This window comes from Abramis brama (assembly GCF_963993115.1).
Source record: "Abramis brama genome assembly, chromosome: 5".
NCBI lineage: Eukaryota > Metazoa > Chordata > Actinopteri > Cypriniformes > Leuciscidae > Abramis > Abramis brama.
In genome coordinates, this window is record NC_139967.1 from 8,357,094 (window position 1) to 8,380,421 (window position 23,328).

Here is a 23,328-nt window from a genome sequence, read left to right on the forward strand (position 1 = left end):
TCTCCTTAATTATTGCCCTGTTTTGATCTGTTTTCCTGGAATTTTATTTTTTATTTTATCATTGTTATTTTGTTTTAAGGAGATACAAATTGTGCTTATCAACCTTGAATGACATGGTAATGAAAATATATCATATTATTTTGGCGGCAGTAAAATTTTTGGGCGGTTTTTTCTTGTAGTGGGCGGGTTTTGGTGAGCTTTTGGGCTGGAAATCACTGTCCCAATCTGGCAACACTGACGGGGGCGTTCCATTCTCAACATTCTTCCCACAACAGATCCAGATCGGAGACTGGAGACAGACTAAAGCAGCCTGTAATTCGGTAATGATTCCGGTAAGGGGGCGTCAAACGTGCTGGATTTTAAACACAGTTCTGCCATATAAGTGCTCACAACATCACTGTTACCTTGCAGACGCTCCTTTGGTCCAGAACCGCGAGGACGAGAAATTATATTTATCCGAAAACCAGCTGAGGTAAATTCATGCATTTTATAATTTGTAAAGAGTGCTGCAAGATAGATGCAAGAAGCAGGTTGTCGTTTTTAATTTTTTTTTTTTTTTTTTACATAGGCTATAGGCTATTAAATCACAGTCAAACACCCTTCAGTCATTACCTACTGTTGCATTTTGATCTGTTGATAATACGAGCTATAGGATACGGAGCCACTAAAGGGAAATGGTGAAGGGGAAAAAATTAGATAGGAGGAAAATTTGATGTAGGCTAAATGCCTTTGCGTTGCAAAATGTTTTGCGTTCCAAGAAACATTGCGTTCGCTCGCTAAGAAAACAAACGGTTTGCAAAGATAATCTCGAGAGAAGGGAAAACGTTGGCGAGCGAACGCAAATGCATTGAAATATTTCCCCCCTCTCATTTAATATTTTTAAAATCACCATGTCCCTAGGGGCTCCGTATTAAACATATAATTACGACTAGCCTATAAATGATAAGCATTCGCGCCAATTTGAACGCGCGTCATGAAGTGAACTTGCTGCTGGAGATTGGAGGTTTGCGTTCGCTCTAACAAAACTCTTGTGATGGAAATAATATGAGGTGGTAGGAGGAAAAACTATTTCAATGTTTTTGCGTGCAAAATCAAATGTTTCCCGTTGAACGGGTGAAATTGTTTTGCCTCTATGCTTAACTTAATAATTGGACTAGGGCGAAATATATATGTTGCGTTAACTTTAATAGGCTAATTTAATAGGCTATTTCGAGTTTCATGTTTGTTGTGTACAGTGACTGTGTTAGTCTGTCAAGTAAAGTGCAACACAACACACTTGATATTTGCAGCTAAGTCTTTTTTTTAATTTTGTAACTTTCCTTTATGGTCTTGAGCTGTTATTACCTGTTTGTCTATGATGTTTGTTTGTCAGTGTATAGAATGAAGCTTTCCAGAGATCAGATCCATGTTACACCAGCGCAACTGTTGATCTCCGGCAGTCAAAAGTGTGTGTCCGTCGAGGGGGGGAGCAGCCCTCTTCTGGTCACGCAGAGTCATCAGGATGAGAGTGAAGGTCGAGGTAAAGACTGAGTCTCTGCTCTTCCAACTGAATGCTTCATAAAATTCTTTGCTTATCCAGGCAGAACTAGTCTCAGTGATAACTCCTAAATGAATGAATACCCATAATTGTGGCAACGTCTGTAGCACGTTGCATTTCTACTATGGCAACGTCGCTGTCTATTGTAACAACGTAGAATTAAGACGCGACAGGACTGTAACGTTGTTGCGCGACATTCAGCAACTGAGAGACGACTCTCTGACAATTTTTTTATGCTATAGATATCCCCATTTAACATGTTATGTTTTGAGGTAAAATTAGCCAGATGTTAGATAATTATATACTTTTTAAATATTGTGTATCCTTATTATTATTTAATGGATCTATCAGTAAATTAACCTAATTATAATCAACACCTGCAAGTGTTGATGTTATCAGTGAAAGTTATTATAAACAGTGTTGCCTATTAATGAAAGTGTTTCCATAGTGACTTAATATAATGCTTTAAATATAATATGTCTTTTTCTTCTTCAGTCCAGGTGTGTGAAATGTTGTATGGAACGAGGAGATGCATGGCGTTTCGTTTTGAGGTGGAAGATAAGGCCATTTTCCCATTTGTTGATGATAAAGACATCAAATTTAAGGTAAGATCTGAGACACTGAATTAAAGTAATTGCTGAGTTCTTTTTGGAATATTTTTAGACATAGTGTCAAATAGTTTCGTGTGCTTTTATTATCTAATTTTTGATTTGATAAGATCTGACATTTTCAACAAAGTCTGCTCTCACATACACAGGAATTATCCTCAAAACAGGAGGTCACCCTTGATGAAACGTTCTTATTTCAATGGGGTGAGCGGAACCCAAATGACTGGCGGAGCTTGAAATCAGTGGCTAAACCCAGCATGTTCCTGTTTGCTGAAGACAATGAAAATAAAGTGACCATTAAACCAATTCAAATGCCGCATTTTCAAATCAAAATAAAAGGTATTTTTGTGAAATGTTTGTAAGAGGAATATTGTACTAGTATATGTTAAACAGGAGTGATGATGTTCTGCATTCTAATAGGTGAAACACAAACATCAGACAGAGAAGTTTTTCAACCCAAAAAACATGAAAACATGAAAACTCCGTACGAAAGGTCAGCCAAGACCGCAAAAAAAGGTAACTATTCTTATGTGTAGGCTTCACTTTTATATATATTCTCTTTATCACTTTATTCCCTTCATCATCGTATTTAGTTTCAGATATCCAGATATGTTTTTAAAGTTGGTAACATATACTTAAATATATAATTCATAATTTAATTTAACACACTTTTGAGCATACTGTATGTAAACAAGCCCTTGAAATAGTGAGGTTTAGTACAAACATACCGGTATATAGAATCTCCCTAATTGCATTTACTTGCTTTTTATCCCTGTAAAGCCTGACATGTGAAGTAATAGTCCAAAAAATCTAGATGGAACAGTTTATTTAACCTTTAGACAAAGTTTGCATGTTTTTTTTTTTTTGAGTATCCTACATCAGGCTTTTATTACTCACGAAATAATGAGGGAGCTCATACTAGACGAGGAGAAAAAAACATCTAAATTTTATTCAGAGGGCCAAGCTGAGCAAAAATATGCAATTTGATGTTGTTGCTGATATTGTATGGCCAAAAAGTACGATGAAATTCAGATAGCTTGTAACGTAAATCAGTGAGATCTCTATAACAGTAAAGCATTTAAATGCTTTATAATTAAATGTTTATTTAATTATATTTAAATGCTTAGTTTTATGATTAAAGCTCTGTAGTTTTATTGTGAAGGCAAAACGTGTAAGGCTGTCCTTAAAAGCCTGATGCATCTTATTTGATATGCACATGTTTGATAATCATGGAAGAATTAGAAAAAAAGTATTGCATGTTCTCAAAAAAAAAAAAAAAAAACTTTTTGTGATTGCATAATCAAGTAAACCAAGTGTTGAAATATTATTAACATAATAAAGTATCATTTATTTGATAAAAACCAGTAAAGATTTCACAGCAAAAAGGATCTACTGTGACCTGAAGGTGAATATTTAGAATCATACTAAAAAGCCTTTTACTTTCTAGAAAAGTACAAACTATCAGTCAGAAGATTTTTTCTACATAGTTTTGATCACATTGATAATTTAGAGGCCGTAGAAATTTGCGTATCAGATATGATACAGTAGGCTATGTGGGTTTAAAAAAGACAATTAAAAAAAATAACTAAAGGGAATCTCTCAATATTTTTCAGGAAAAGAAAGAAGACTCAGACCGAAGCTCATGAAAAGCTACAGTAAATTCTTTTAAGTGTTCAGTAACAAAAGGACCCTGATCAGTCTACATCTACACAGTCCTTTTCTTTGAGGGGAAACACGGATGTTGAGAAAATCGGAGAGAGCAAATGATTCCCTTGTTGTTCTTTGAGGCAGGGGTATTTTGTCCATTTCTTTGCATGTTTGCCTTTTTGTCGTGACCTATAAATGTTACTGACATGCAGTTTTAGGTGTAAAATCAATTGCATTCTTACTATAAAAACACAACAGGCACTGTATGGTTTGGCACAATAAAAGTATTTTTAGTCATTCTTAAAGATAATTACATGGCTTATCAAAATGATCCGTTTTAATAAGCCATTAACAGAAAATACATTGGAACTTGACCCTTTAACGTAATTTCCAGCATTAAATCAAATGCTTGCTGAAATACTCACTAATGGAATTCAGACCTTGTGACTTATGAACACACTACTCATCGTATTATTGCGTAATTCGACATGAGGTTAAAGGGTTAGCTCACCCAAAAATGACAATTCTGTCATTAATTACTCACCCCATTGTCGTTCCAAACCCGTAAGACTTTCGTTCATCTTCAGAACACAAATGAAGATCTTTTTAATGAAATCTTCTGTCTCTCCATTGACAGCTACGCAAAAAGTTCATAAAGAGATTGTAAAACGAATCCATATGAATTGAGCGGTTTATTCCAAATTTTCTGAAGAGACTCGATCCCTTTATATGAACAGATTTAATTTATGCTTTTATTCACATATCATCATTCTAATATGCATTTTTAGTGGCTCAAGAAACATATATATAACAAATAAATGCAGTGCTAGTGACTTTTTTCAAGCATTTAAGCAGTTTTAACCTGTATATATATTTTAATTATATCTATATATGTTTTAACCTGTATGCACTATTCTATGCCATTTTATAGTATCAATAGTGTGAACTATTGTTTGTACACAGAACATTCTAACAAGAATAAGTTCTTCATTTACCCAGATGATGCATTTACGTCATGCACTTATTATAGTTGCAGCTTTCCTTGCATTGTGAGGGAGGAACTACTGGATGACAAAATAACCTTGTAAAAGTCACACTCCAGACATGATAGTTCATAGTATGTAATTTGGTACTCAAAGGGAGACAGTAAAAACTCAGTCAAGAGCGACCACTTGTGGTGAAGTGGTTAAACTGCAGACTCGGATGACGTAATGTAATTTGCTAAATTCTGCTCAACCACGAGGCATATAAGATCAGTATTTGAGGATGACTTTTATCACTCATGTGCTTTGCACTACAGTTGTTGATGTGAGCTGATGTGCGTTGTTTTTTTAGTAGTGGTCTGCACACACATATTCATGTCTTTATTAACCATATAATGTGAAAGCTTGGTAAATGTGAAATAACATACATATTTATCAACATAACTTGATAAGTAATCAGCTCACTGTGCAAGCTTACCATTCTTGTTGAACCTTTTGTTGACTATGAATTTTATATCTTCAAATGTATTTCTTTTTTTATTAATATACTGTATTTTTACTTTAGATTCACATTCTCAGAATTTTTAAAGAAAGATTATATATATATATTGTATTGATGGCAAAAAGAACCAGAAATCACAAATGAACTGACTGATGATGACCTTGCTGAAATGTTTCTTTGATGAAATCTAAGCACAGCTAAATTCTGCACTATGCATTTACTAAATAGTGTATCCGAATAAGCACATCATCCTGGATAGTTTAAGCTTTATGGTGTTCAACTGAAATTGCGCTCTATTAATGCACATGTTTTACTACCAAATAAACATATATTTTCTAGTGCCTTTGTGTTATGCATGGATGACTATGAGAAAGTGAAAAAGCCTATCATCTGCACTTTCACAAATCTCAAATATTGGACAAATGATATGGCAAAATTTAAAGTCAAGGATATGCGTTTTAGCTTGTTTCGCCACATACATCAGAACATGGCAACACAACAGCTAAATATAGCCCTGGAAACCCTGCAGTCACATCTCTCTGATGCCCCCCTGCTTTAGCTCCTCCTCATCACTGGTGTATTACTTGCTTCCAAATCTCCATCCCTGCTCGTTGTTCTGACTATGTGTATGTAGGTAGTACTTTTTACAGATAATTTTACATAACTTATACACATCACATGGACTTGCAGTTTAAGAAATGTTCCATGTTGGTAGATCGAGAAGTGACAAAACACATTAACAAAATAAACATAAATGTCCTTAAAATGTCCTTGAAACATGGTGGTACTGTGAGTATTGTTAGCTCTTGTGATAAATTGCTTATTGAATAGAATATAATGGCCATCCGTTCAGGGTGCTGGGTTAGGCTCCGGCCACCCGTGACCCTAAGAACAATAAACCAGTTAAGATAATTAATGGATGGAGAATATAGAATAGAATAGCTTTCTTCACCAAGTGTGCAAAAACACACATGAATTTGTTGTTGTTTTAAGGAGCTCTTATCATTAACAAAAACTTAAAGCATAAAAAAAAGAAAAAAAAATTATTACTTAATTAATATAATTTCCGCTAGCTGCCAGGCAATATTTCTCATTTAAATTTTAATTTGAAGTACTAAAATCACCAAAACTTAATAAACTAAAACTTTATACATACATTGAATATATACATACTGTATATAATCTGTATATATATATATATATATATATATATATATATATATATATATATATATATATAATAAAAATGACAAAAGCACAAAACAAAATTACTAAAACTTTCATTAAAATTAAATATAAAAATAAAATAAATATAAAAATAAATTCTAATCCAAAATAACACCGGCTCTCGGGCACATATATTTGACACTTGTATAAATATGTACATAAGTGTGTATTTCTATGTATACTATTATTTGTAAATTGCTTTATGTAAATGTGTCTGCTAAATATAAAATGTCAAATCAAACATTAAAATGTATTAATATTATTACATGAATCGAGCCATTAATTCACAACACAATACACATTGTGTCCAATTTTTAAGTGCGCACATATTTTAGAGAACATTGCTGATTATTCAGTGGTGAAACTGTGCAGACAAGGAAGTGGAAGTAGTAGTAACCACGTCTGCTCTGCCTGGCATACAAACACGGCAAGGTGAATGGATATGCCAGGATTAGTGGATTGAGAATGACTGTTCATGAAGCTCTCAGCACAATCTGAATGAACGACAGTCTGGCTGACAGCTGTTAGCATCTTATCATCATCCATCTCAGAATGGCAGAGGATGTGAAATAATCTCCTAAATCAGGGACGCTCTGCCAGGCGTGCCAATGCATACCCTTGAACTGTCATCAGTGAAGCTTAGGACATATGTGTGTGTGTGTGTGTGTGTGTGTGTGTGTGTGTGTGTGTGAGTTATGAAATCACGTCAGATGAGGGTCACATGGGTTTATCTCAGTATTGATGCAATAGGACGTTGTGGGATTGAGGAGGAATAGCTGTTCGTCATTAGATGCCCATGCAAGCAGACGAGTTGCACGAGTTTCTGCAATGTTTTTAAAAGAAACAGATATCCTCTTTTTCACTGAATAGTGAACATACTGTTAACCAATTAATAGGTTTTACAGTTGGATTTTTACAGTCTTTTACTGTTTTTACGATAAATAACATCAGGAAGGATGTATCCAATCACATGCATTCCATACAGATGTTCTTTAGAAAGTCAAGGAGTACATGTTTTTTAGTTAAAGTTCTGTTTAACTTCATCTTTCTGTGTTTTGTCTTTATTACAGCCTTTATTTAACAATTGCATGTGAGATTAATGGGGTATTTGAAGAAAAATCTGTGAAGTAGTGCCAAACTCAGTTTCACAAAGTTTAGCTCCAACTTTAACTAAACACATGCACATGAACCAGCTAATGAAGGCCTTCAGGATTACTTAAAACTTCTGATGTCAGGTGAGTTTGAGCAGGATTTTGCAGGACGGTGGCCCTCTGGAGCTAAGTTTCTTGTTCCTGAAAAGGACTATATGAACCTTGACTATATGAAGCATCGGTTATATATATGTGAGTTATGAAATTCTTCATAAATGTTCGGATATTCTGTGCAGTTCTGAACAAACCAGCCTTGTGTACATGACTGGGCTATTTACTATTTTAAATGTATGTATGGTTAAAATACAACTTCTTTCTTGAATATATTCTGAAACTCCTTTTCTGTCATAGACAAGAATGCATTCTTCTTTGTAGCCAAAATGACCACATTTCATAAAAAAATTTTTTTTTTCCTTTTCTTGCACAGCCTGTTGCAACATTCGACTTGCTTTCCAGATTCAATCCATTCCCATAGGAACTGAAATCCACAGAGTCTCTGTAACTTGCTCTCTGATTTTCTTCATGGCACTAACTGATCTGGTAATCTCAGCATTTATGATATGAACACTTCTGAAAGTGTCAAGAACACATATGTAAATGTATGGCAAATAGAAAAGAAAACAAGTGGTTGCTAGGGCATTGCTAAGAGGTTTACTCACCCTCATGTTGTTCCAAACCCGTATGACTGTGGAACTTAAAAGATATGTTGGTAACCAAATAATTTTAATTGACTTCCATTGTATGGACAAAAAATACAATGGAAGTCAATGGGAACCGACCGTTACCAACAATCTTCAAAATATTGTATTTTATGATTCGCAGAAGAAAGAAAGTCATACAGGTTTGGAACGACATTAAGGATAGTAAATGATGACACAATCTTTATTTTTGGGTGGACTTTGATGAAATCTGAGAGCTTTCTGTCCCTCCATTGACAGATACGCAACTACCACTTTGACGCTTCAAAAATTTCATAAAGAGATCGTAAAAATAATCTATGTGAATTGAGCAGTTTAGTCCAAATTATCTGACGAAACACAATCGCTTTATGATGAACAGATTGAATTTATGCTTTTATTCACATATAAACATTCATCAGCTCACATAGTTGTGGTAAACGGAAGCTCAAGCATGTTTGCTTGACGTTTTTAATTGTCTGACGAACAGCCTGCATGCTCTAAACGTCACCTGTGTGAAAGTCCACTATTACATTTTTGGAGCCTTGGTGTGCCATTTTTTTCTGTTTTTTATTATTTCTTTTGTCAAGCACCCAACTTGTCACATTTTTGCTTGACGTGCAAGAACCAATGAGGTTCATTCTCGTGTGTTATGCAGCACGTTTGAGCTTCCTCAAGAACCAATGAGGTTTGTTCTTGAGCGTCAAGCAGGTTCGGCTGAGCTTCTGTTTATGTTCGCTGATCAATTTTTATGTGGATAAAAGCCTAAATTAAATCTGTTCATGATATAAAGCGATCGAGTCTCTTCAGAATATTTGAAGTGTCAGTTGAGTAACTGTCAATGAAGGGTCTCAGATTTCATCAAAAAGATCTTAATTTGTGTTGCGAAGATGAACGAAAGTCTTACGTGTTTGGAACGACATGAGGGTGAGTGATGACAGAATACACATTTTGAACTATCCCTTTAAGTCAAAAAAGTTGCCCATTTTATTGTCATAGCACAGCTCTCCTCAACATGATTTGATGAAACAATGCAGGATGTTCAAATCTATGTATGAGAAATAGTATTAGTGATTCTTGCCTTATAGCCAACACCTCTAATGAGAGGCGGTTTCAGGGTTGTCTTCAACTGCACCATCCCAAGCAAAAACCTCTGCAGAAATTGCCTGCAATGTCCTTGAGGCCAAACTGAATCTGTGAAGTGGAACAAACGGAGAGTTTGCAAGATTCTGTTTCACACAGATAAGAGCAAGGCTCTGTGAAAGAGCAGTCCTATTAAAATCAGACTTCAGTATGCATGAATTCAGCTAGAAATTATAATGTGAAATAGCAAGACTAGTTCAGCTAAAATGCATGAATATATAAGCAACACAGGCTACAGACTAAACATTACAAAAGACTTACATTTTGTAAAGTAAAAAACATGATTGTTTTGGAAGTTTGCAGACACCTGGATGGATGATTATGATATACTGCATTTTATTTCATTTTTATTAAAAGTTGAAGTAAACTGGAATAGCTTTAAAAAGAATCATTATTTTTGCAAACTTTCTTGTTAGCAAAATTCAGCTTTCAAGGATTGTGAAAGAATGAAACATTAAATCAGAGGAAACACAAACACTCATGTTCTCAGCAAAGATAATTTTTATTGTTCAAAGGAAGTTTGTGGAGAATTACAGCAGTACACACTTGACTGAACAGCTGCCTTTATCACATAACACAGTACAGACAAGAATGAGGTCAAAACTTATATGGATATTGAAATTAGTAATAATTAAAAAAAATCACTATGGCTCCCAGATGGTGTGTATGGCTAATTTATGTGGTTAAAGAAGGCCTGAAAATCAAACTTCACTCTCTCGTCAAATTAAAAATGTATAACACCCACACACAGTAGTAAGAAGAAAAAAAAAAGGATAACAGAGGGAAGTCACAAACAGGCACACACATTTTGACAGATCTAGAAGAGAAGCTGACAAGTTGCAGTAAGACTCAGAAATGTAACACCTAAAAACAACTTAATACGCGGAGGAAGAGAATGATACAAAAAAGAAGAGTGTTGTTTTGTCATTTGGGTTGTTGAAAAAAGGAATGCAAACTAAACAGAGAACATCGTCAAGTCTGGTTTGTATACAATTTTGTTTTTTCTATGCTCTTCCAACCATAAGGACTATAGGAAATGTATGGAAAACCAGTAAGAAATGTCCCCCTATATATAATTGCATCCGAGTTTTATTTGTTTAAATAGCTTGTTCAGGAAGCATTTATAATTGATTCTATATGTCTATGTATAAATATATTTCTGTATATATATATATATATATATTTCTGTATATTGTTTTTTTTTAAAAATAAATCTATTTAAAGCCAGATGGGTGTTGTTCTACATTTGATTTCCTTTCCAGTTTTGTCACCGAAGCTCTCCACATATTTAATTCAAAAACTTCTAATTTGTCATGACCTGATGTTAAGCCTATACCAGGCTTACAGTATCATTCCCTTTAAAAGAGCCAAATCAAGCCCAGTATCATTAGTAAATTTAGTGGCATCGGCACTAATGCACTTCCAAATTGAGTACATACAATCAGAGTGATTTGCTCTACCCTGAAACAGGAGGAAAACAAAATAAAACTCACCAGCCCGCGTGAACCTCAATAGTCAGAGCAGGTTGGCGGAGCATGGTTTTATAGCACCATTTTAACTATTTGTACATTGTTGCTTGAACTGTATTGTGTGCCCACAAGTTGAACTCTTTAACGGTCTCCAAATTTTACACTGTTTGATCTGAGTCTTATAATATATATATATATATATATATATATATATATATATATATATATATATATATATATATATATATATATATATATATATACATATACATATATATACATATACACACACACACACACACACACACATTTGCGGAGAACACTTTCCGAATGAGCTAACTATAAGATTCACACCAAGTCATTCAGATGATGCTGGTTTGCTCTCCATCATATGGTACAACACCAAAAACACCTATAGTAGATACACTAACACTAAACGTCCCGGTTGACTCTATTGTTAACTCAGTCTCTGAGTGAGTGAGGGAGTGAGTGATGGGGGAGGGAGTCTTTTTGTAAAAGAGAGAACTTTCAAAATGACAAGACCTATAGAGCAGCCAGCCGAAATATCCATTTATCTAGCCAAACATCGTCTATACTGCTTTAAACAGGATTCTCTTACATATACATGACAGTGTTTCTCAGTCAAACATCTTTATTCGCCATAGAGCTTTAATGTTCTTCGTTTCATGCACGGGTAATTCTTTCCACTCCAGCGCGTGGTTCTCGCTCAGTGTGAGGTTGTTGCCCCAGCAAGGGAACACCCGTCCGGGTCACCGTCAGTCGTCATCGATGTCGTCGCCCTCCGACTCCTCTCCTCCTCTCCGCTCGTACACTTTATCTCGGTGTCGCTCCTGGATCTCCTTCATCTCCTCGGCGTAGCGGCTGAAAGCTCCGCCGAACTTGCTCCACGCTTTGAAGGGTATCGTGATAGAGTTTCTGTAACTGGGCTTCACCTCGCTCACCCGCAGAAACACCCCGTACTTGTTGGAGCCCACGTCAAAGAAGAACCGCTTGGAGTCCACCGTGATTGACGTGCCCTCGGGAAGCTCCCCGTAACCTCCGGCGCCGCCGCTGCCGCCGAGCAGCTCCTCATCATCCCCGCCGTAGTCGTCGATCAGCTTGGCCAGGGCGTCGCGGAACTCGATGAGACCCTGAGCAGGAAGGGCAATGGTTTGCCCGGATTGCATGCCACCCCCGGGCACGCCTCCTCCGCCGCCGCCAAAACCACCAGGCCCGCGGTTAACGGTCTGACGGATCCGGAGGAACCTCCCCCGCTGGTTCTCCTTCAAATCGAGGTAGTATTTGCGATTCTCCCTCACTAGGAATTCGCTCTTCAAGGCCCGCCTAGGCCCGCCGTCCTCGCCGCTGGAGGACTGGGCGATCTGCTCCGGGGTGCTGGGTCCGAGCTGTGCGTAGTGCTCAATGAAATCCCCCAGGTAGTCCCGAAACTCCGCCGCGACTGACATGGAAAGTGTCAGTCGACTTTTGGAGCCACCAGCGCCGACCTCGGCGATCTTTATGAACCTGCCCTTCGAGTTCTGTTTCACGTCCAGGTAGAAGCGCTTGTTTTGGATGTCAAGGCGTTTGGACGCCAGCTCCTGGGTCTCTTGATCCCTCTGGAAAGGCTGGAATCCACTGCCTCCACCCCCTCCTCCACCACTACCACCGCCACCTCCTCCTCCGCTGCCACCGCCGCCGCCGCTGCTTCCACCGCGCTCACTCCCACTATCCCCATCCGCCATCTTCACCATCACCCAGAGCTGCGTTATTTTTTCCCATCCGTATGTCGTCAGGTCCCGCCTTCTGACCCGTTCTGAGGCATGAGAACGTCGTGTGAATGGCCCATAGCTCTGGAACGTCACTGTCTTAGGAACATCTTGTGATTGGACGTTTGACGTGTCAGTCATAAATTCGCTTCTCCAATTGGCCCGCGACCTGTCTGTTGTGCGAGTAAATACCACATCCCCATTCTCTTTGGCTCACTTGCACTGCCTGTCAAAGTGTAAATCCCACCTTATTGTTTTGACAGTACCATGGGCGATTGGCGTACAGTGGTGTCGATAACGTACAAAAAACAAGCACTTTATTGCAGATAACACTCGAACTGTACATACAGAATCATCACTCAGTCGCTCACTACAGCGGTAGTCACAATTTTCTAGCCCTTTAAAAGAACTTCTAAATAAAGTTATCACAAAAAGTTTAAAATACATTTTTATTATACATGTATCTCGTTGATATATTTTAAAATACATGTAATTTATAAATAATAAGACAGAACATTTAATTGAATTCAGACACTATTGATACTAATAAAAAAATAAAAAATGTTTACCTTGAGGTTTACAGTCAGGAAAAAAGACTGCCGCACTGCCAACATGAAGCAAAGTAAATATTTTACAGATATTCATTTGTTTTGGCCTTAATACAACGACAGTATGATCACAATTAATTATTTACCGTACAACATCTTATTTTTTTTATCATTTCATGCTTACCAGCCTTCTGTGCCCTTTCTCGCATTTTTTTACGTTTTTATCGTCTATGGTTTTTATGCATACAAATAATCACGTTCATATTTTCTCACGAGGAAGGCTGTCTCGGAAAGGGGGTCCTTGATATCAAAAAGTTTCAAAACCCCTGACTTAGTATATATAAGTGTAAGTAATAATCCATAAGTACAGCAATCTGTATAAACATTTTTTTTAAATCAAAGATAGAGTTTTAGAACTCCCTTTCTTTATACATCAAAGTCAGAGTCTCATTTTGACATTTTACTATATAAATTGATATTTATAAAAAGGACAAAAATGTATTATTATCAACAGAAAATGTTTTAATACTTGATTTCGCCTCATGTGGCAGTTACGATTTATACTGAATAATACTGAAATGTACTGAATAACATTTTGATTATAATTTCTATTTGGTTTTATAATTTATCTTGCTCTTAAGCCTTGTTATTAACATGAAATCATAAGTTTATGTAATGCTCGATGATCATTTACGACTTCTAAATATAGAGGTTTAATGTTTTCTGTAAATCGAGTAAATTTCATGCAGTTGTCACCATAGATATCATATATAAACGCTAGATGTCTTATGGCGCAGTCACTTCCGGCATCACCGTTCGGCCATCTTGTCACAGGCAGGCTTAATGTAAGGTGAGTGATCAGCATGCACACAAATCCTCTTATCTCGCTGAAATCTTGACGGATTTACAAACGGTTTAGTTTCTTACAAACGTTATTAACGTGGCTATAATTCCGAATGCTTGAACATGTATGTTATAATTATTCATATGTATGCAGTGTATGTATGCAGTGTCATAACTACATCTCTGACGTTTATAACAAACCAAACCATTTGAAAATCGGTAGAAAATTGAGCAAGTTATGGTTATTTAAAAGTACATGCACCATTAAACGAGTGAGCGAGCTGCCTGTGGCATGATGGCCGCCACGTGCGGACGTCGACCTCCATTGGCCAGCAGCGCGCACGAGACATCTAGCGTTTATATATGATATCTATGGTTGTCAACTATTAAAGTCCCGCCTACTTTTTATCCTCTACGAACATCATTCATCGATGGGGGATGGTAGAAGCAGATACATGCTGAAATCTCATTGGCCTTCCCGAATTTCGAACGAACAACGGATATTCTGATTGGCTGGTTCCACTTCTCGGTATGCCTCGAGCGTTCTCTGCTGAACGGAGTTTATTGTTCCTCTCAGTCAAGAGGCGAAATAGATTTTATTCAAACCTCATTGGATCCCATTCAAAGTAATACTTCGCTGAAATGGTATGAAATTCTTCGATCTTGGTCAATATAACCATTTTCTTTAACTCGAAATGTCCATCCGCTTGTTATATTGCTCATTTGTCGTCTGTTTAAATATTCTACGGCTAGCTCCGAGCTAACGCAGGTTGGATTCAGCGCTCTTAACCCGCGAGAGTAGCGCGTGCTAATAGTCTTTTTGTAATTTTTATTTAATTTATCACGACGTTTCTCGTCCCAATGCAAATGATTTGGTTCTTGAACATATCAATCTTATATGTTTTAAAGGTTATGTTGATATACGTCGCAGCTGTTGTGGAATTTCTCCAAGCAGAGTAAAGCTAAGCTAATCCGTCAGCGGCAGTGGAGAGCTCGCGCTGATCACTTTATATACACTTTTCATTTATTGTGTAGTTCTTCAAAAACCACCAGCTCCTAGGAATTGCGTTATGCATTTTTTTGTATGTGCAGGTTTATGGCAGAAACACGGGCAACCTATATTGCCAATTTAGGGTGGCAGTCATATGAGCGGGAGATTTAACGTTACCTGCTTTAACAGGCTGTTATAGGACTCATTGGCATTCAGTGAAGTGGCAGATGGCATTGCTTTAAGTTTTTAGGTAAACTTTAATTCATGTGAAGGAAGAGTAGGATCCCATTCCTAATGGATATGTTTTACTCATACCCTCTGGATGGGAAACTGTGCAAATTGGCAAGAAAAGTGGAGTATTTTCTCCAAACCTGCGTTTTTTGTTGTTTTTTTTATAGGCCTTCTGTTTATACTATACCGGGTAATGCATTAATAATACATGCCTTCATGATTTGTACAATAATTGACACGCATGACATACTTTATAGATAATAAAAAAACTTTAACGTATGATCAATTAAATATATTACGTTACTTTACAGTTGATTGCATATAATTTTTACGTATAAAAAGAACATGTATTTATTAAAATGAAGTGTAATTTAATTTTGTATGTAAAACGTAATGTTTTACAGATTGAAATATTAATACATGTATTAATTGATTATTTTTAGTACATATATTTTACATACAAAAAAATAGTACATTACATTGTTTTAGATATAAAAAAATAATCTCTTAATATAATATTATTTAATTCGCACAGCTCATATAGTAGAGTGCAATTAACCTAAACCGCCAATAATTGTGTTTTCTTACTGTTATATGCTGCTAGTTTGTTTTGTGCAAACTTGAATATGTTTGTTTGTATGCGCTGGATCTGAGTCTATTTATTGTTTTGTAGGCAGGAGGAAAGGCAGGTAAAGACAGTGGCAAGGCCAAGGCAAAAGCAGTGTCTCGCTCACAAAGGGCTGGACTTCAGGTAAGCTTCTGTTTTTCTTATTTGCTCTGCTGGTTTTCTGTTCCCAAAATAAATGATCCATTTGTTAAATAGCCTTCAGTAAAATGGGCGTAGATGTGGAATTTGTTGGGTCACAATATTTCGAGTCAGATACAACTTTGTAAGGAATGCATATCTGAAATTTGTAGTTCCCAGTGGGTCGTATCCACAGGCACTTGAAGACCCGCACTACAAGCCACGGTCGTGTGGGAGCAACAGCAGCCGTGTACAGCGCAGCCATCCTTGAATATCTCACAGCTGAAGTAAGACTCTGCCATTGACTCGCATGTTGCAAATCAAATGCGTGCTGATGTGTGGCAAGCTATTAATCAGGTTTAATTCTCGTTGTAGGTTTTGGAGTTGGCAGGAAATGCTTCAAAAGATCTGAAGGTGAAGCGTATCACTCCTCGCCATCTACAGCTGGCCATTCGCGGAGATGAGGAGTTGGATTCCCTCATCAAGGCAACTATTGCTGGTGGTGGTAAGTTGGAGTTTGTTTATGTTGTGTATGTTGCATACACACTGATGTGTTGACAGATGAGGATGTGAATCATTTGCGTGTTTGCTGTCTTCTCGCAGGTGTGATTCCACACATCCATAAGTCTCTGATCGGGAAGAAGGGCCAGCAGAAGACTGCGTAGTTCCCTTTGGGGTCGCTATGCTGACATGGACTCGAGGACTTGCATTTGGGATGTGTGACCAGATCGGCTTGTTCATCCATTCATCCGTTCTATTTTTCTGTTTTTGTTTTTTTTAAGTTAATATTAATGTTATACTAGCTAACCACAAGTGATTCGTTAGAGTTTTGTGTTAATGTTATATCGCCAAAACTAGAATGGCAAATAAGCCCCCCCCCCCCCTTCCTCCACCCCAACCCAAATGTCAGGTATTTTAGAGAGACAAACAGGAAGTGTCTGATCTTTCCTGCTGTGACTGTGGAATTGTTTGTTGAATTGGCCAGAGCTATGGAGCTGTTTTATACTGAAAAATGGAAGTGATAAAAACATTTTATACAAAACCAAAATGTTTGTTTTTATTTTATCTGCCATGTTCTTCTGACAAAGTGATACCATTTGAATCAGAGTTAATACAGAAATAATGTGTTATTTACATAAAATGAATGAGACAACCTTGAGAAAGTACACTTTAGTATAATTTTAAAAATAGGAAATAATTTACTAAAATAATATACTTGAGTGTAATGTTTTTGGACACCTAATTGCATGCTATTTACAAAATTTGTTAAATGCAATTAGTTTGTTAAGAGTGCTTCTTGACCAACTTAAGTATATCTTTTTATGAAATTTAAATAATTATCGAATATGGTTAAAGTTTTTTTTTTTTTTAAATGTGTATCAGTCTAGTAAAGATTTGCTAATTGTTCATTTATAATTTTGTGTGGTGATCAGTATAGTAATAGATGCACAGCAGTGCATGTTATTTATTCCCTGATAAATCAAATGTGTTTAACAGTTAATTATAAATTTGTAAAATTGTATTAAATATTTATGCACCCAGTGATAGTTCCAGACGGCTGTTATAAATATGCTGCAAACGAGCATCATCTAGTTAAAAGTATGAATTTTAAAACGCGTTTTATAATAGTAATTTGATTTCACAGATCATCAAATCAAAGAGCCCAGCATTTAATTTTCAGAATTTTTTTCTAACATATTTTTTTCCTGTCATCGGGTAGTAAAATGTCGTCGCAAAGGGTGGACGTTAGGTGGCGGTAAAGACCATTTTTTTAAGAATAGCCTATTTTCTTCCTGAGATTAAGTATCCTGTTTGCGTGTGGGAGGATATTTGAGTATTTCAATACAAAAATGATCATTCCCTTATAAGCATTCATAAAACAAACAAACATTTTTGATGACAGCCACTCGTGTGTGCAGTTCACAGGCGAATCGGAATAAGACTTATAATGTGCTGCAGGTAAGTTTGAATAGACAGTGTGTCATAATATGCACTTTTGTTGTGTCAGTTAAGTTGTTTAACCCTTTCGCACGTAAATTTAAAATATTCAATCTAAACCCATTTAACAGTAAATCCTCCAAATAGAGTGTTTGCCTGGGTTTTCTGTTTAACACTGATAGACTATGTTTAGGCTACGGTCAAACTCATGTTCTAGTAAACTGGCAGCTACACGAGCACTGATTTATGCCTAATTTAATTAGTCTACAACATTAACCCTTCAGGTATCAAAATAGTCTAAAGGAAGCTGTTGTAGATTCACAAACCTAAAAACATTCATGTTAAATGCAAAAGCGTTGGTTTCAAATGTCCTAGACAACTGCAGCAAGGTGATTATTGATGCTTTGTCAGATTTGTACCGACCATGCAGCATGTTTGTGCGTGTTATACACCTCAATGTTCTGCTGTGTCATGCTGTATCAGTTATGCAGTCGATGCTTGTGTGTGTGTGTGTGTGTGTGTGTGTGTGTGTGAGAGAGAGAGAGATCGAACAGCTTTAACCTGGGAATTAAAACAAGATCTCACACACGACTGCAGGCTTTGCTTTATGGGACATCTGCAATGCAGAAGCCTATATATAGCAATAGAGAGTAATGGAGGGAGGGGGCTGAGGACAAGATACAATAATATAAATGAAAAAGTTGGCAATCCCATAAATATAATCCTGTACTGCAGGCTTTTAGCCCTTCTTTGAGTTTAAAAAAAATAATAAAAGTTTTTAACTTGTAGTCAAAATATTGTTTTAACTCTAAACATTTAATTATGTCCAGAATCATTGCACTCCTGAACATCACCTTGCATGGACAGATATAGGTTATTTTTATGTATTAAAATATGATCTATTTGAAATAAGTTGTTAATTAAATCACATAAATGTCTAAATTAATATATATTTAAAAAAGGTAGGCCTCTATAAAATTGTATTTTTTAATTATTAAAAAAAAGGTCTCATCATGTTGTTCCCTTGTGTTATAGTTAGTTTGTGCTTGCATTACATTAGCCATGAATAAATATCTTTATATTACTATTCTGCTCTACAGCTGATAGTGTAATCATAACCATTAATATTCTCTGTTCATTTTTTTTTTTTTTTTTTTGAGATTTCTGGCACTTAATCACTTCTGAGAAAAATCTGCTGTCTTTTAATAATTTAGCTGATGAAATATTTCAGGACTTCTTTTTAGACAGAGTACTTTACATTTGAGAGACTGGCTTAAAATTATAAAATAGGCCTACATATTTCAGTGGTAAGAAACAGATTTGTAGACTACTAAACGGTATTTTTGAGTTATGCCAGACAAATGATTTCCACAGCTTTAGTTGTTTCTTGCATTAAGTCATCTCAATATTTATTCAGGGGTTTTTTTGAAAATAGCCATATAGCAAGACACAAATAATGTGCAGTCTGTCAATAATTATCACAAAATAATGATAATGACTTTATATTCCTATTTACACTTCCGTTCAAAATTGTTGGGGTCAGTAAGATTTTGTAATGTTTTTGAACAAAGTCTATTTTACTCACCAATGCTGCATTTATTTGATCCAAAATACAGAAAAAAACTAATATGATGATTTGCTGCTCAAGAAACAGTTCTTCTTATTATTAATGTAAAAATCATTGTGCTGCTTAATTTTAATGGAAAACATTTTTTTCAGGATTTGATGAATGGAAAGTTCAAAAGAACAGCATTTATTTGAAAGAAATTGTTTAACATTATTACAAATGTTTTCATTGTCACTTTTGATCAATGTAAAGCAAAAAAATATGTTATATGCTGTTTTTTTGTACACATATACTGTATGTTAAGTACAATATCAGAAAATCCATTCAAGTCTTTCTCAGAGGTAAATCTCATACGAGAATCACCCAATGGTTTAGATTTAAATGTGACTGATTCCCAAAGAGCTGAGAGCATTACATTTGGGAGTTGTTCTGGATTCGTCTAGCCGAGAACAGATGCATAATTTATACACTCTGTCTAGTCTCCCTCAGATGACATGCAGTAATACAACTATGCATTTCAGTCAGACTAATGCCTTTTTGAGACATGCTAACTGCCCTCCTTGAAACTCTGATTATGTTTCCAAAGCATGCGTTATTAGTATAAATCATGGTAGCCTACTGAATGATTAACACGCTTAAAAATAAAGGTTCTTTATTGGCTTTGATGGTTCCATGAAGAACGTTTTAACATGGAACCTTTCTATTCCACAAAATGTTCTTAGAAAAAGGCTCTTTTTAATTATTAAAATGTTCTTTGCACTAATAGTCCATGGGCCAGACCAGATATTGGTACCATCTGGGTGGGCAAAACCTTACCTGTACTAAATTGTTTATGGGGTTAATATAAGTTCATTTTAATATGATAACCTTTCCACAGTCCCAGCTTTTTATACTTTTTTTTAGAATTGGTAATTTTCCTACTTTTATGTATTAGAATTATTTTTGAAAAATACACAAACGTCCAATACCATAATAACAGTGATCTAATATTAATACCAAGCAAACTAAAATATTTGTAAATATTAACATGCATAATAAAGTCGATATCTTTGAATTCACACTGATATTTTGTTGTTTTGAGTTGTAAAAAATATAAAAGAAAAGAAAAATAACACATGTATTGTTGACTCTACTGTCTACCATTGGAAAGTCATAAAATGTACATACGATTTGTATAATATATTTCAATAAGTTTTGTTTTCAGGTTCATGTGGAATGTATTAGGTAACAGCTTTGTAACACAAGAAAATAAGAAACGTTGAATTTCAGGTAGATATTAACACATATGCCCAGAAACCCCATTTTATTCCAAAATCGGTGTTTATCTTGGTCACAACCTTCATTGCTATTATATTATGCCGTTTTCTAACCACAAAATAAACAGCTCCGATGTCAATCTAAAATATTAACTACCGGACAGCTCGCGGTCATTCGGCAAACAGTCGCGGACATTGGATCCATTGTGATATTTTAGCTTTGTGCACAAACTTGCACACCGACAGGCCTTCACCTACACTTGCATATTTTGTGATGCTAAGTTAAGTTGTTTCTTCCAGTGGATGCAGTCAACCAGACCATTGAGGAGACCATCAACAAGGACACACAGACAGCAGGAGGAACAAAGGGCTTCCCGAAGTACTACCTGACAGCAGAGTACCGCAGCACATACCTAAGAAAGCTAAGAGAGATGGTCGGTTGGGGTGATTCTCAGCTGAATCATCCAGAACTACAGCTGCCCAGGTTCAGAAGAGATGAGGCAGATTGTCCAGTCCATCTTTGATCTCCTGGAAAATTGCTGGCAGAATCCGTTCAGTCCAAAACAAGAAGAGTTTGTCAGTCTGTCAATTGTAACTGTAGCCCCACCTGATGTGGCAAATGAACTACTTGAGGCCAAGAAGATTGGAGAAGAGGTTTACCAAAATTTCAAGACAGAATATCTGGAAACAAGAGTGATACTTTTCTACGACACGATGACCAAGAAAAAACTTAAAAACATTCTCAGAGATCAAGAAGAAGCAACACAGCCAGGAGCAAGCCAAGCAGGTAGTATTGTAGGCCGAAAGAAACCTCTTTGGTCACATGATCTTGGTGGCACAGAGCCGACAACTACACATGAGTGACGTCTTGGCTCATCCTCTGGGACCTCTGCCTCGGGCCCTAGCTAACAAGGATGGGTCTCTATGCAAGACCAACAAGGCAGCTTTGGCCAGAGAGTTGGAGAAGAGAGTGTCCCCAGCTGAGGAAATCCCAGAGCCATCAACAACCGCCATTGATGGAATGAGCCTGTTACAGAAACTGAAGGGCCAAGACAATTCCTTTGCGCAGTTGGCTGTCTCAGCTCTGGACAAGGAGCTGCACGAAGGGGGGAAGAGCCAGCGTATAGATGTTGTCTTTGATGTGTACAAGGACATCTATTACACGGAACGTGAAAATAGAGACACCAGCCACCATAGTCACATGTTTGCCTGGAGCCAGAGCGCCTGACATCAAAGCAAATTTAAAAGTGCTGCCTAATGCTAATCGTAAATTATCTAAGATTATTATTCACGTCGGCACTAATGATGTTCGACTCCGCCAGTCGGAGATCACCAAAATTAACATTAAAGAGGTGTGTGAACTCGCAAGTATGATGTCAGGTACTGTAATTTGCTCTGGCCCCCTTCCTGTTCGCAGGAGTGATGAGATAGTTAGCAGATTGTCATCACTCAATGGCTGGCTGTCTAAATGGTGTCCGCAAAATAATATAGAGTTCATAGACAATTGGAAAAGTTTTTGGCGCAAGCCTGACCTGTTGAAAAGAGATGGTATTCATCCCTCCTGGGATGGTGCTGCTCTTCTCTCTAGTTATATGGCACATAGTCTTAGACCTCAAACATGACTTGGGACTCAGGTCAGGAAGCAGACAGAGTGGCTAAACCGAACGTCTGCCAGCTGTCTCACGTCACCAAGGTCAGATAAATCCCATCACATAGAGCCTCTTTCACCTAGATATCATCATATAGAGACTGTGTCTGTTCCCCGAATTAGGATATACAAAAAACTCCCAAACCCATCTAAGAGTAAAAATTTAATTGATGTTCAACAAATAAAAAACAGATATAATACAATTGAGCAAATGATAATGCTCGGTTTGCTGAATATTCAATCCCTTACTTCAAAAGCACTTATTGTTAATGATATGATTACAGACTATAACCTAGATGTGCTGTGTTTGACAGAAACCTGGCTAAAACCAAACAATTACATTACTTTAAATGAGTCCACCCCCCAAGATTACTGTTATAAGCATGAGCCTCATCTAAAAGGCAAAGGGGGAGGTGTTGCTGTAATTTATAGTAATACTTTCAAAATTACTAAGAAGTCTAGTTTCAAATACAATTCTTTTGAAGTGTTGGTGCTTAATGTAACAACATTGAGTGTAAATGATAAATCACGTTTGAATTTGTGCTGGCTAATGTATACAGGCCACCAGGGCACCATACAGACTTTCTATCAGAGTTAGTACTGGCTGCAGATAAAATCCTAATTGTTGGTGATTTTAATATACATGTAGATAACGAAAAAGATGCATTGGCATTGGCATTTAAAGATATTCTTAACTCTATTGGAGTTAGACAACACGTGTCAGGACCTACTCATTGTCGTAATCATACTCTAGATCTAATACTATCACATGGAATCAATGTTGATGCTGTTGAAATTCTGCAGCAGAGCGATGACATCTCAGATGATTATCTAGTCTTGTGTAAACTTCA

General features: G+C 36.5%; 3 protein-coding genes across 4 annotated transcripts; 2 read left to right on the forward strand and 1 right to left on the reverse strand.

The window, feature by feature from the left end:
- Nucleotides 1–248: 248 nt before the first annotated feature.
- LOC311082720 (uncharacterized protein) lies at nt 249–5,618 on the forward strand. 2 transcript variants are annotated; one of them, XM_084113770.1, is made up of 7 exons: nt 249–332; nt 412–472; nt 1,373–1,519; nt 2,033–2,142; nt 2,295–2,484; nt 2,566–2,661; nt 3,759–5,618. In XM_084113770.1, exons 3-7 carry the CDS (start codon nt 1,381–1,383, stop codon nt 3,812–3,814), a joined length of 591 nt encoding a protein of 196 aa, XP_083969896.1. In that variant the 5' UTR covers nt 249–332; nt 412–472; nt 1,373–1,380; the 3' UTR covers nt 3,815–5,618. The 2 variants fall into 2 exon arrangements, with proteins under 2 accessions (XP_083969896.1, XP_083969895.1); XM_084113769.1 differs by having other exon boundaries at nt 332–472.
- Nucleotides 5,619–11,498: 5,880 nt separating this feature from the next.
- Nucleotides 11,499–12,710, reverse strand: purba (purine-rich element binding protein Ba). Its single transcript, XM_084113349.1, has one exon. The coding sequence runs from the start codon at nt 12,693–12,695 to the stop codon at nt 11,721–11,723; it is 975 nt and encodes a 324-aa protein (XP_083969475.1). The 5' UTR covers nt 12,696–12,710; the 3' UTR covers nt 11,499–11,720.
- Nucleotides 12,711–14,608: 1,898 nt separating this feature from the next.
- h2az2a (H2A.Z variant histone 2a) lies at nt 14,609–17,116 on the forward strand. Its single transcript, XM_084113350.1, has 5 exons — nt 14,609–14,746; nt 15,997–16,074; nt 16,242–16,355; nt 16,444–16,573; nt 16,672–17,116. Exons 1-5 carry the CDS (start codon nt 14,744–14,746, stop codon nt 16,731–16,733), a joined length of 387 nt encoding a protein of 128 aa, XP_083969476.1. The 5' UTR covers nt 14,609–14,743; the 3' UTR covers nt 16,734–17,116.
- Nucleotides 17,117–23,328: the final 6,212 nt, after the last annotated feature.

Coding starts and splice junctions, on each gene's coding strand:
- LOC311082720 (XM_084113770.1), top strand. CDS start 1,381: ATGAAGCTTTCCAGAGATCAGATCCATGTTACACCAGCGCAACTGTTG. Junction 1,520..2,032: donor GGATGAGAGTGAAGGTCGAG/GTAAAGACTGAG, acceptor TTTCTTCTTCAG/TCCAGGTGTGTGAAATGTTG. Junction 2,485..2,565: donor TTTTCAAATCAAAATAAAAG/GTATTTTTGTGA, acceptor GCATTCTAATAG/GTGAAACACAAACATCAGAC.
- purba (XM_084113349.1), bottom strand. CDS start 12,695: ATGGTGAAGATGGCGGATGGGGATAGTGGGAGTGAGCGCGGTGGAAGC.
- h2az2a (XM_084113350.1), top strand. Junction 16,356..16,443: donor TTGAATATCTCACAGCTGAA/GTAAGACTCTGC, acceptor TTCTCGTTGTAG/GTTTTGGAGTTGGCAGGAAA. Junction 16,574..16,671: donor GGCAACTATTGCTGGTGGTG/GTAAGTTGGAGT, acceptor GTCTTCTCGCAG/GTGTGATTCCACACATCCAT.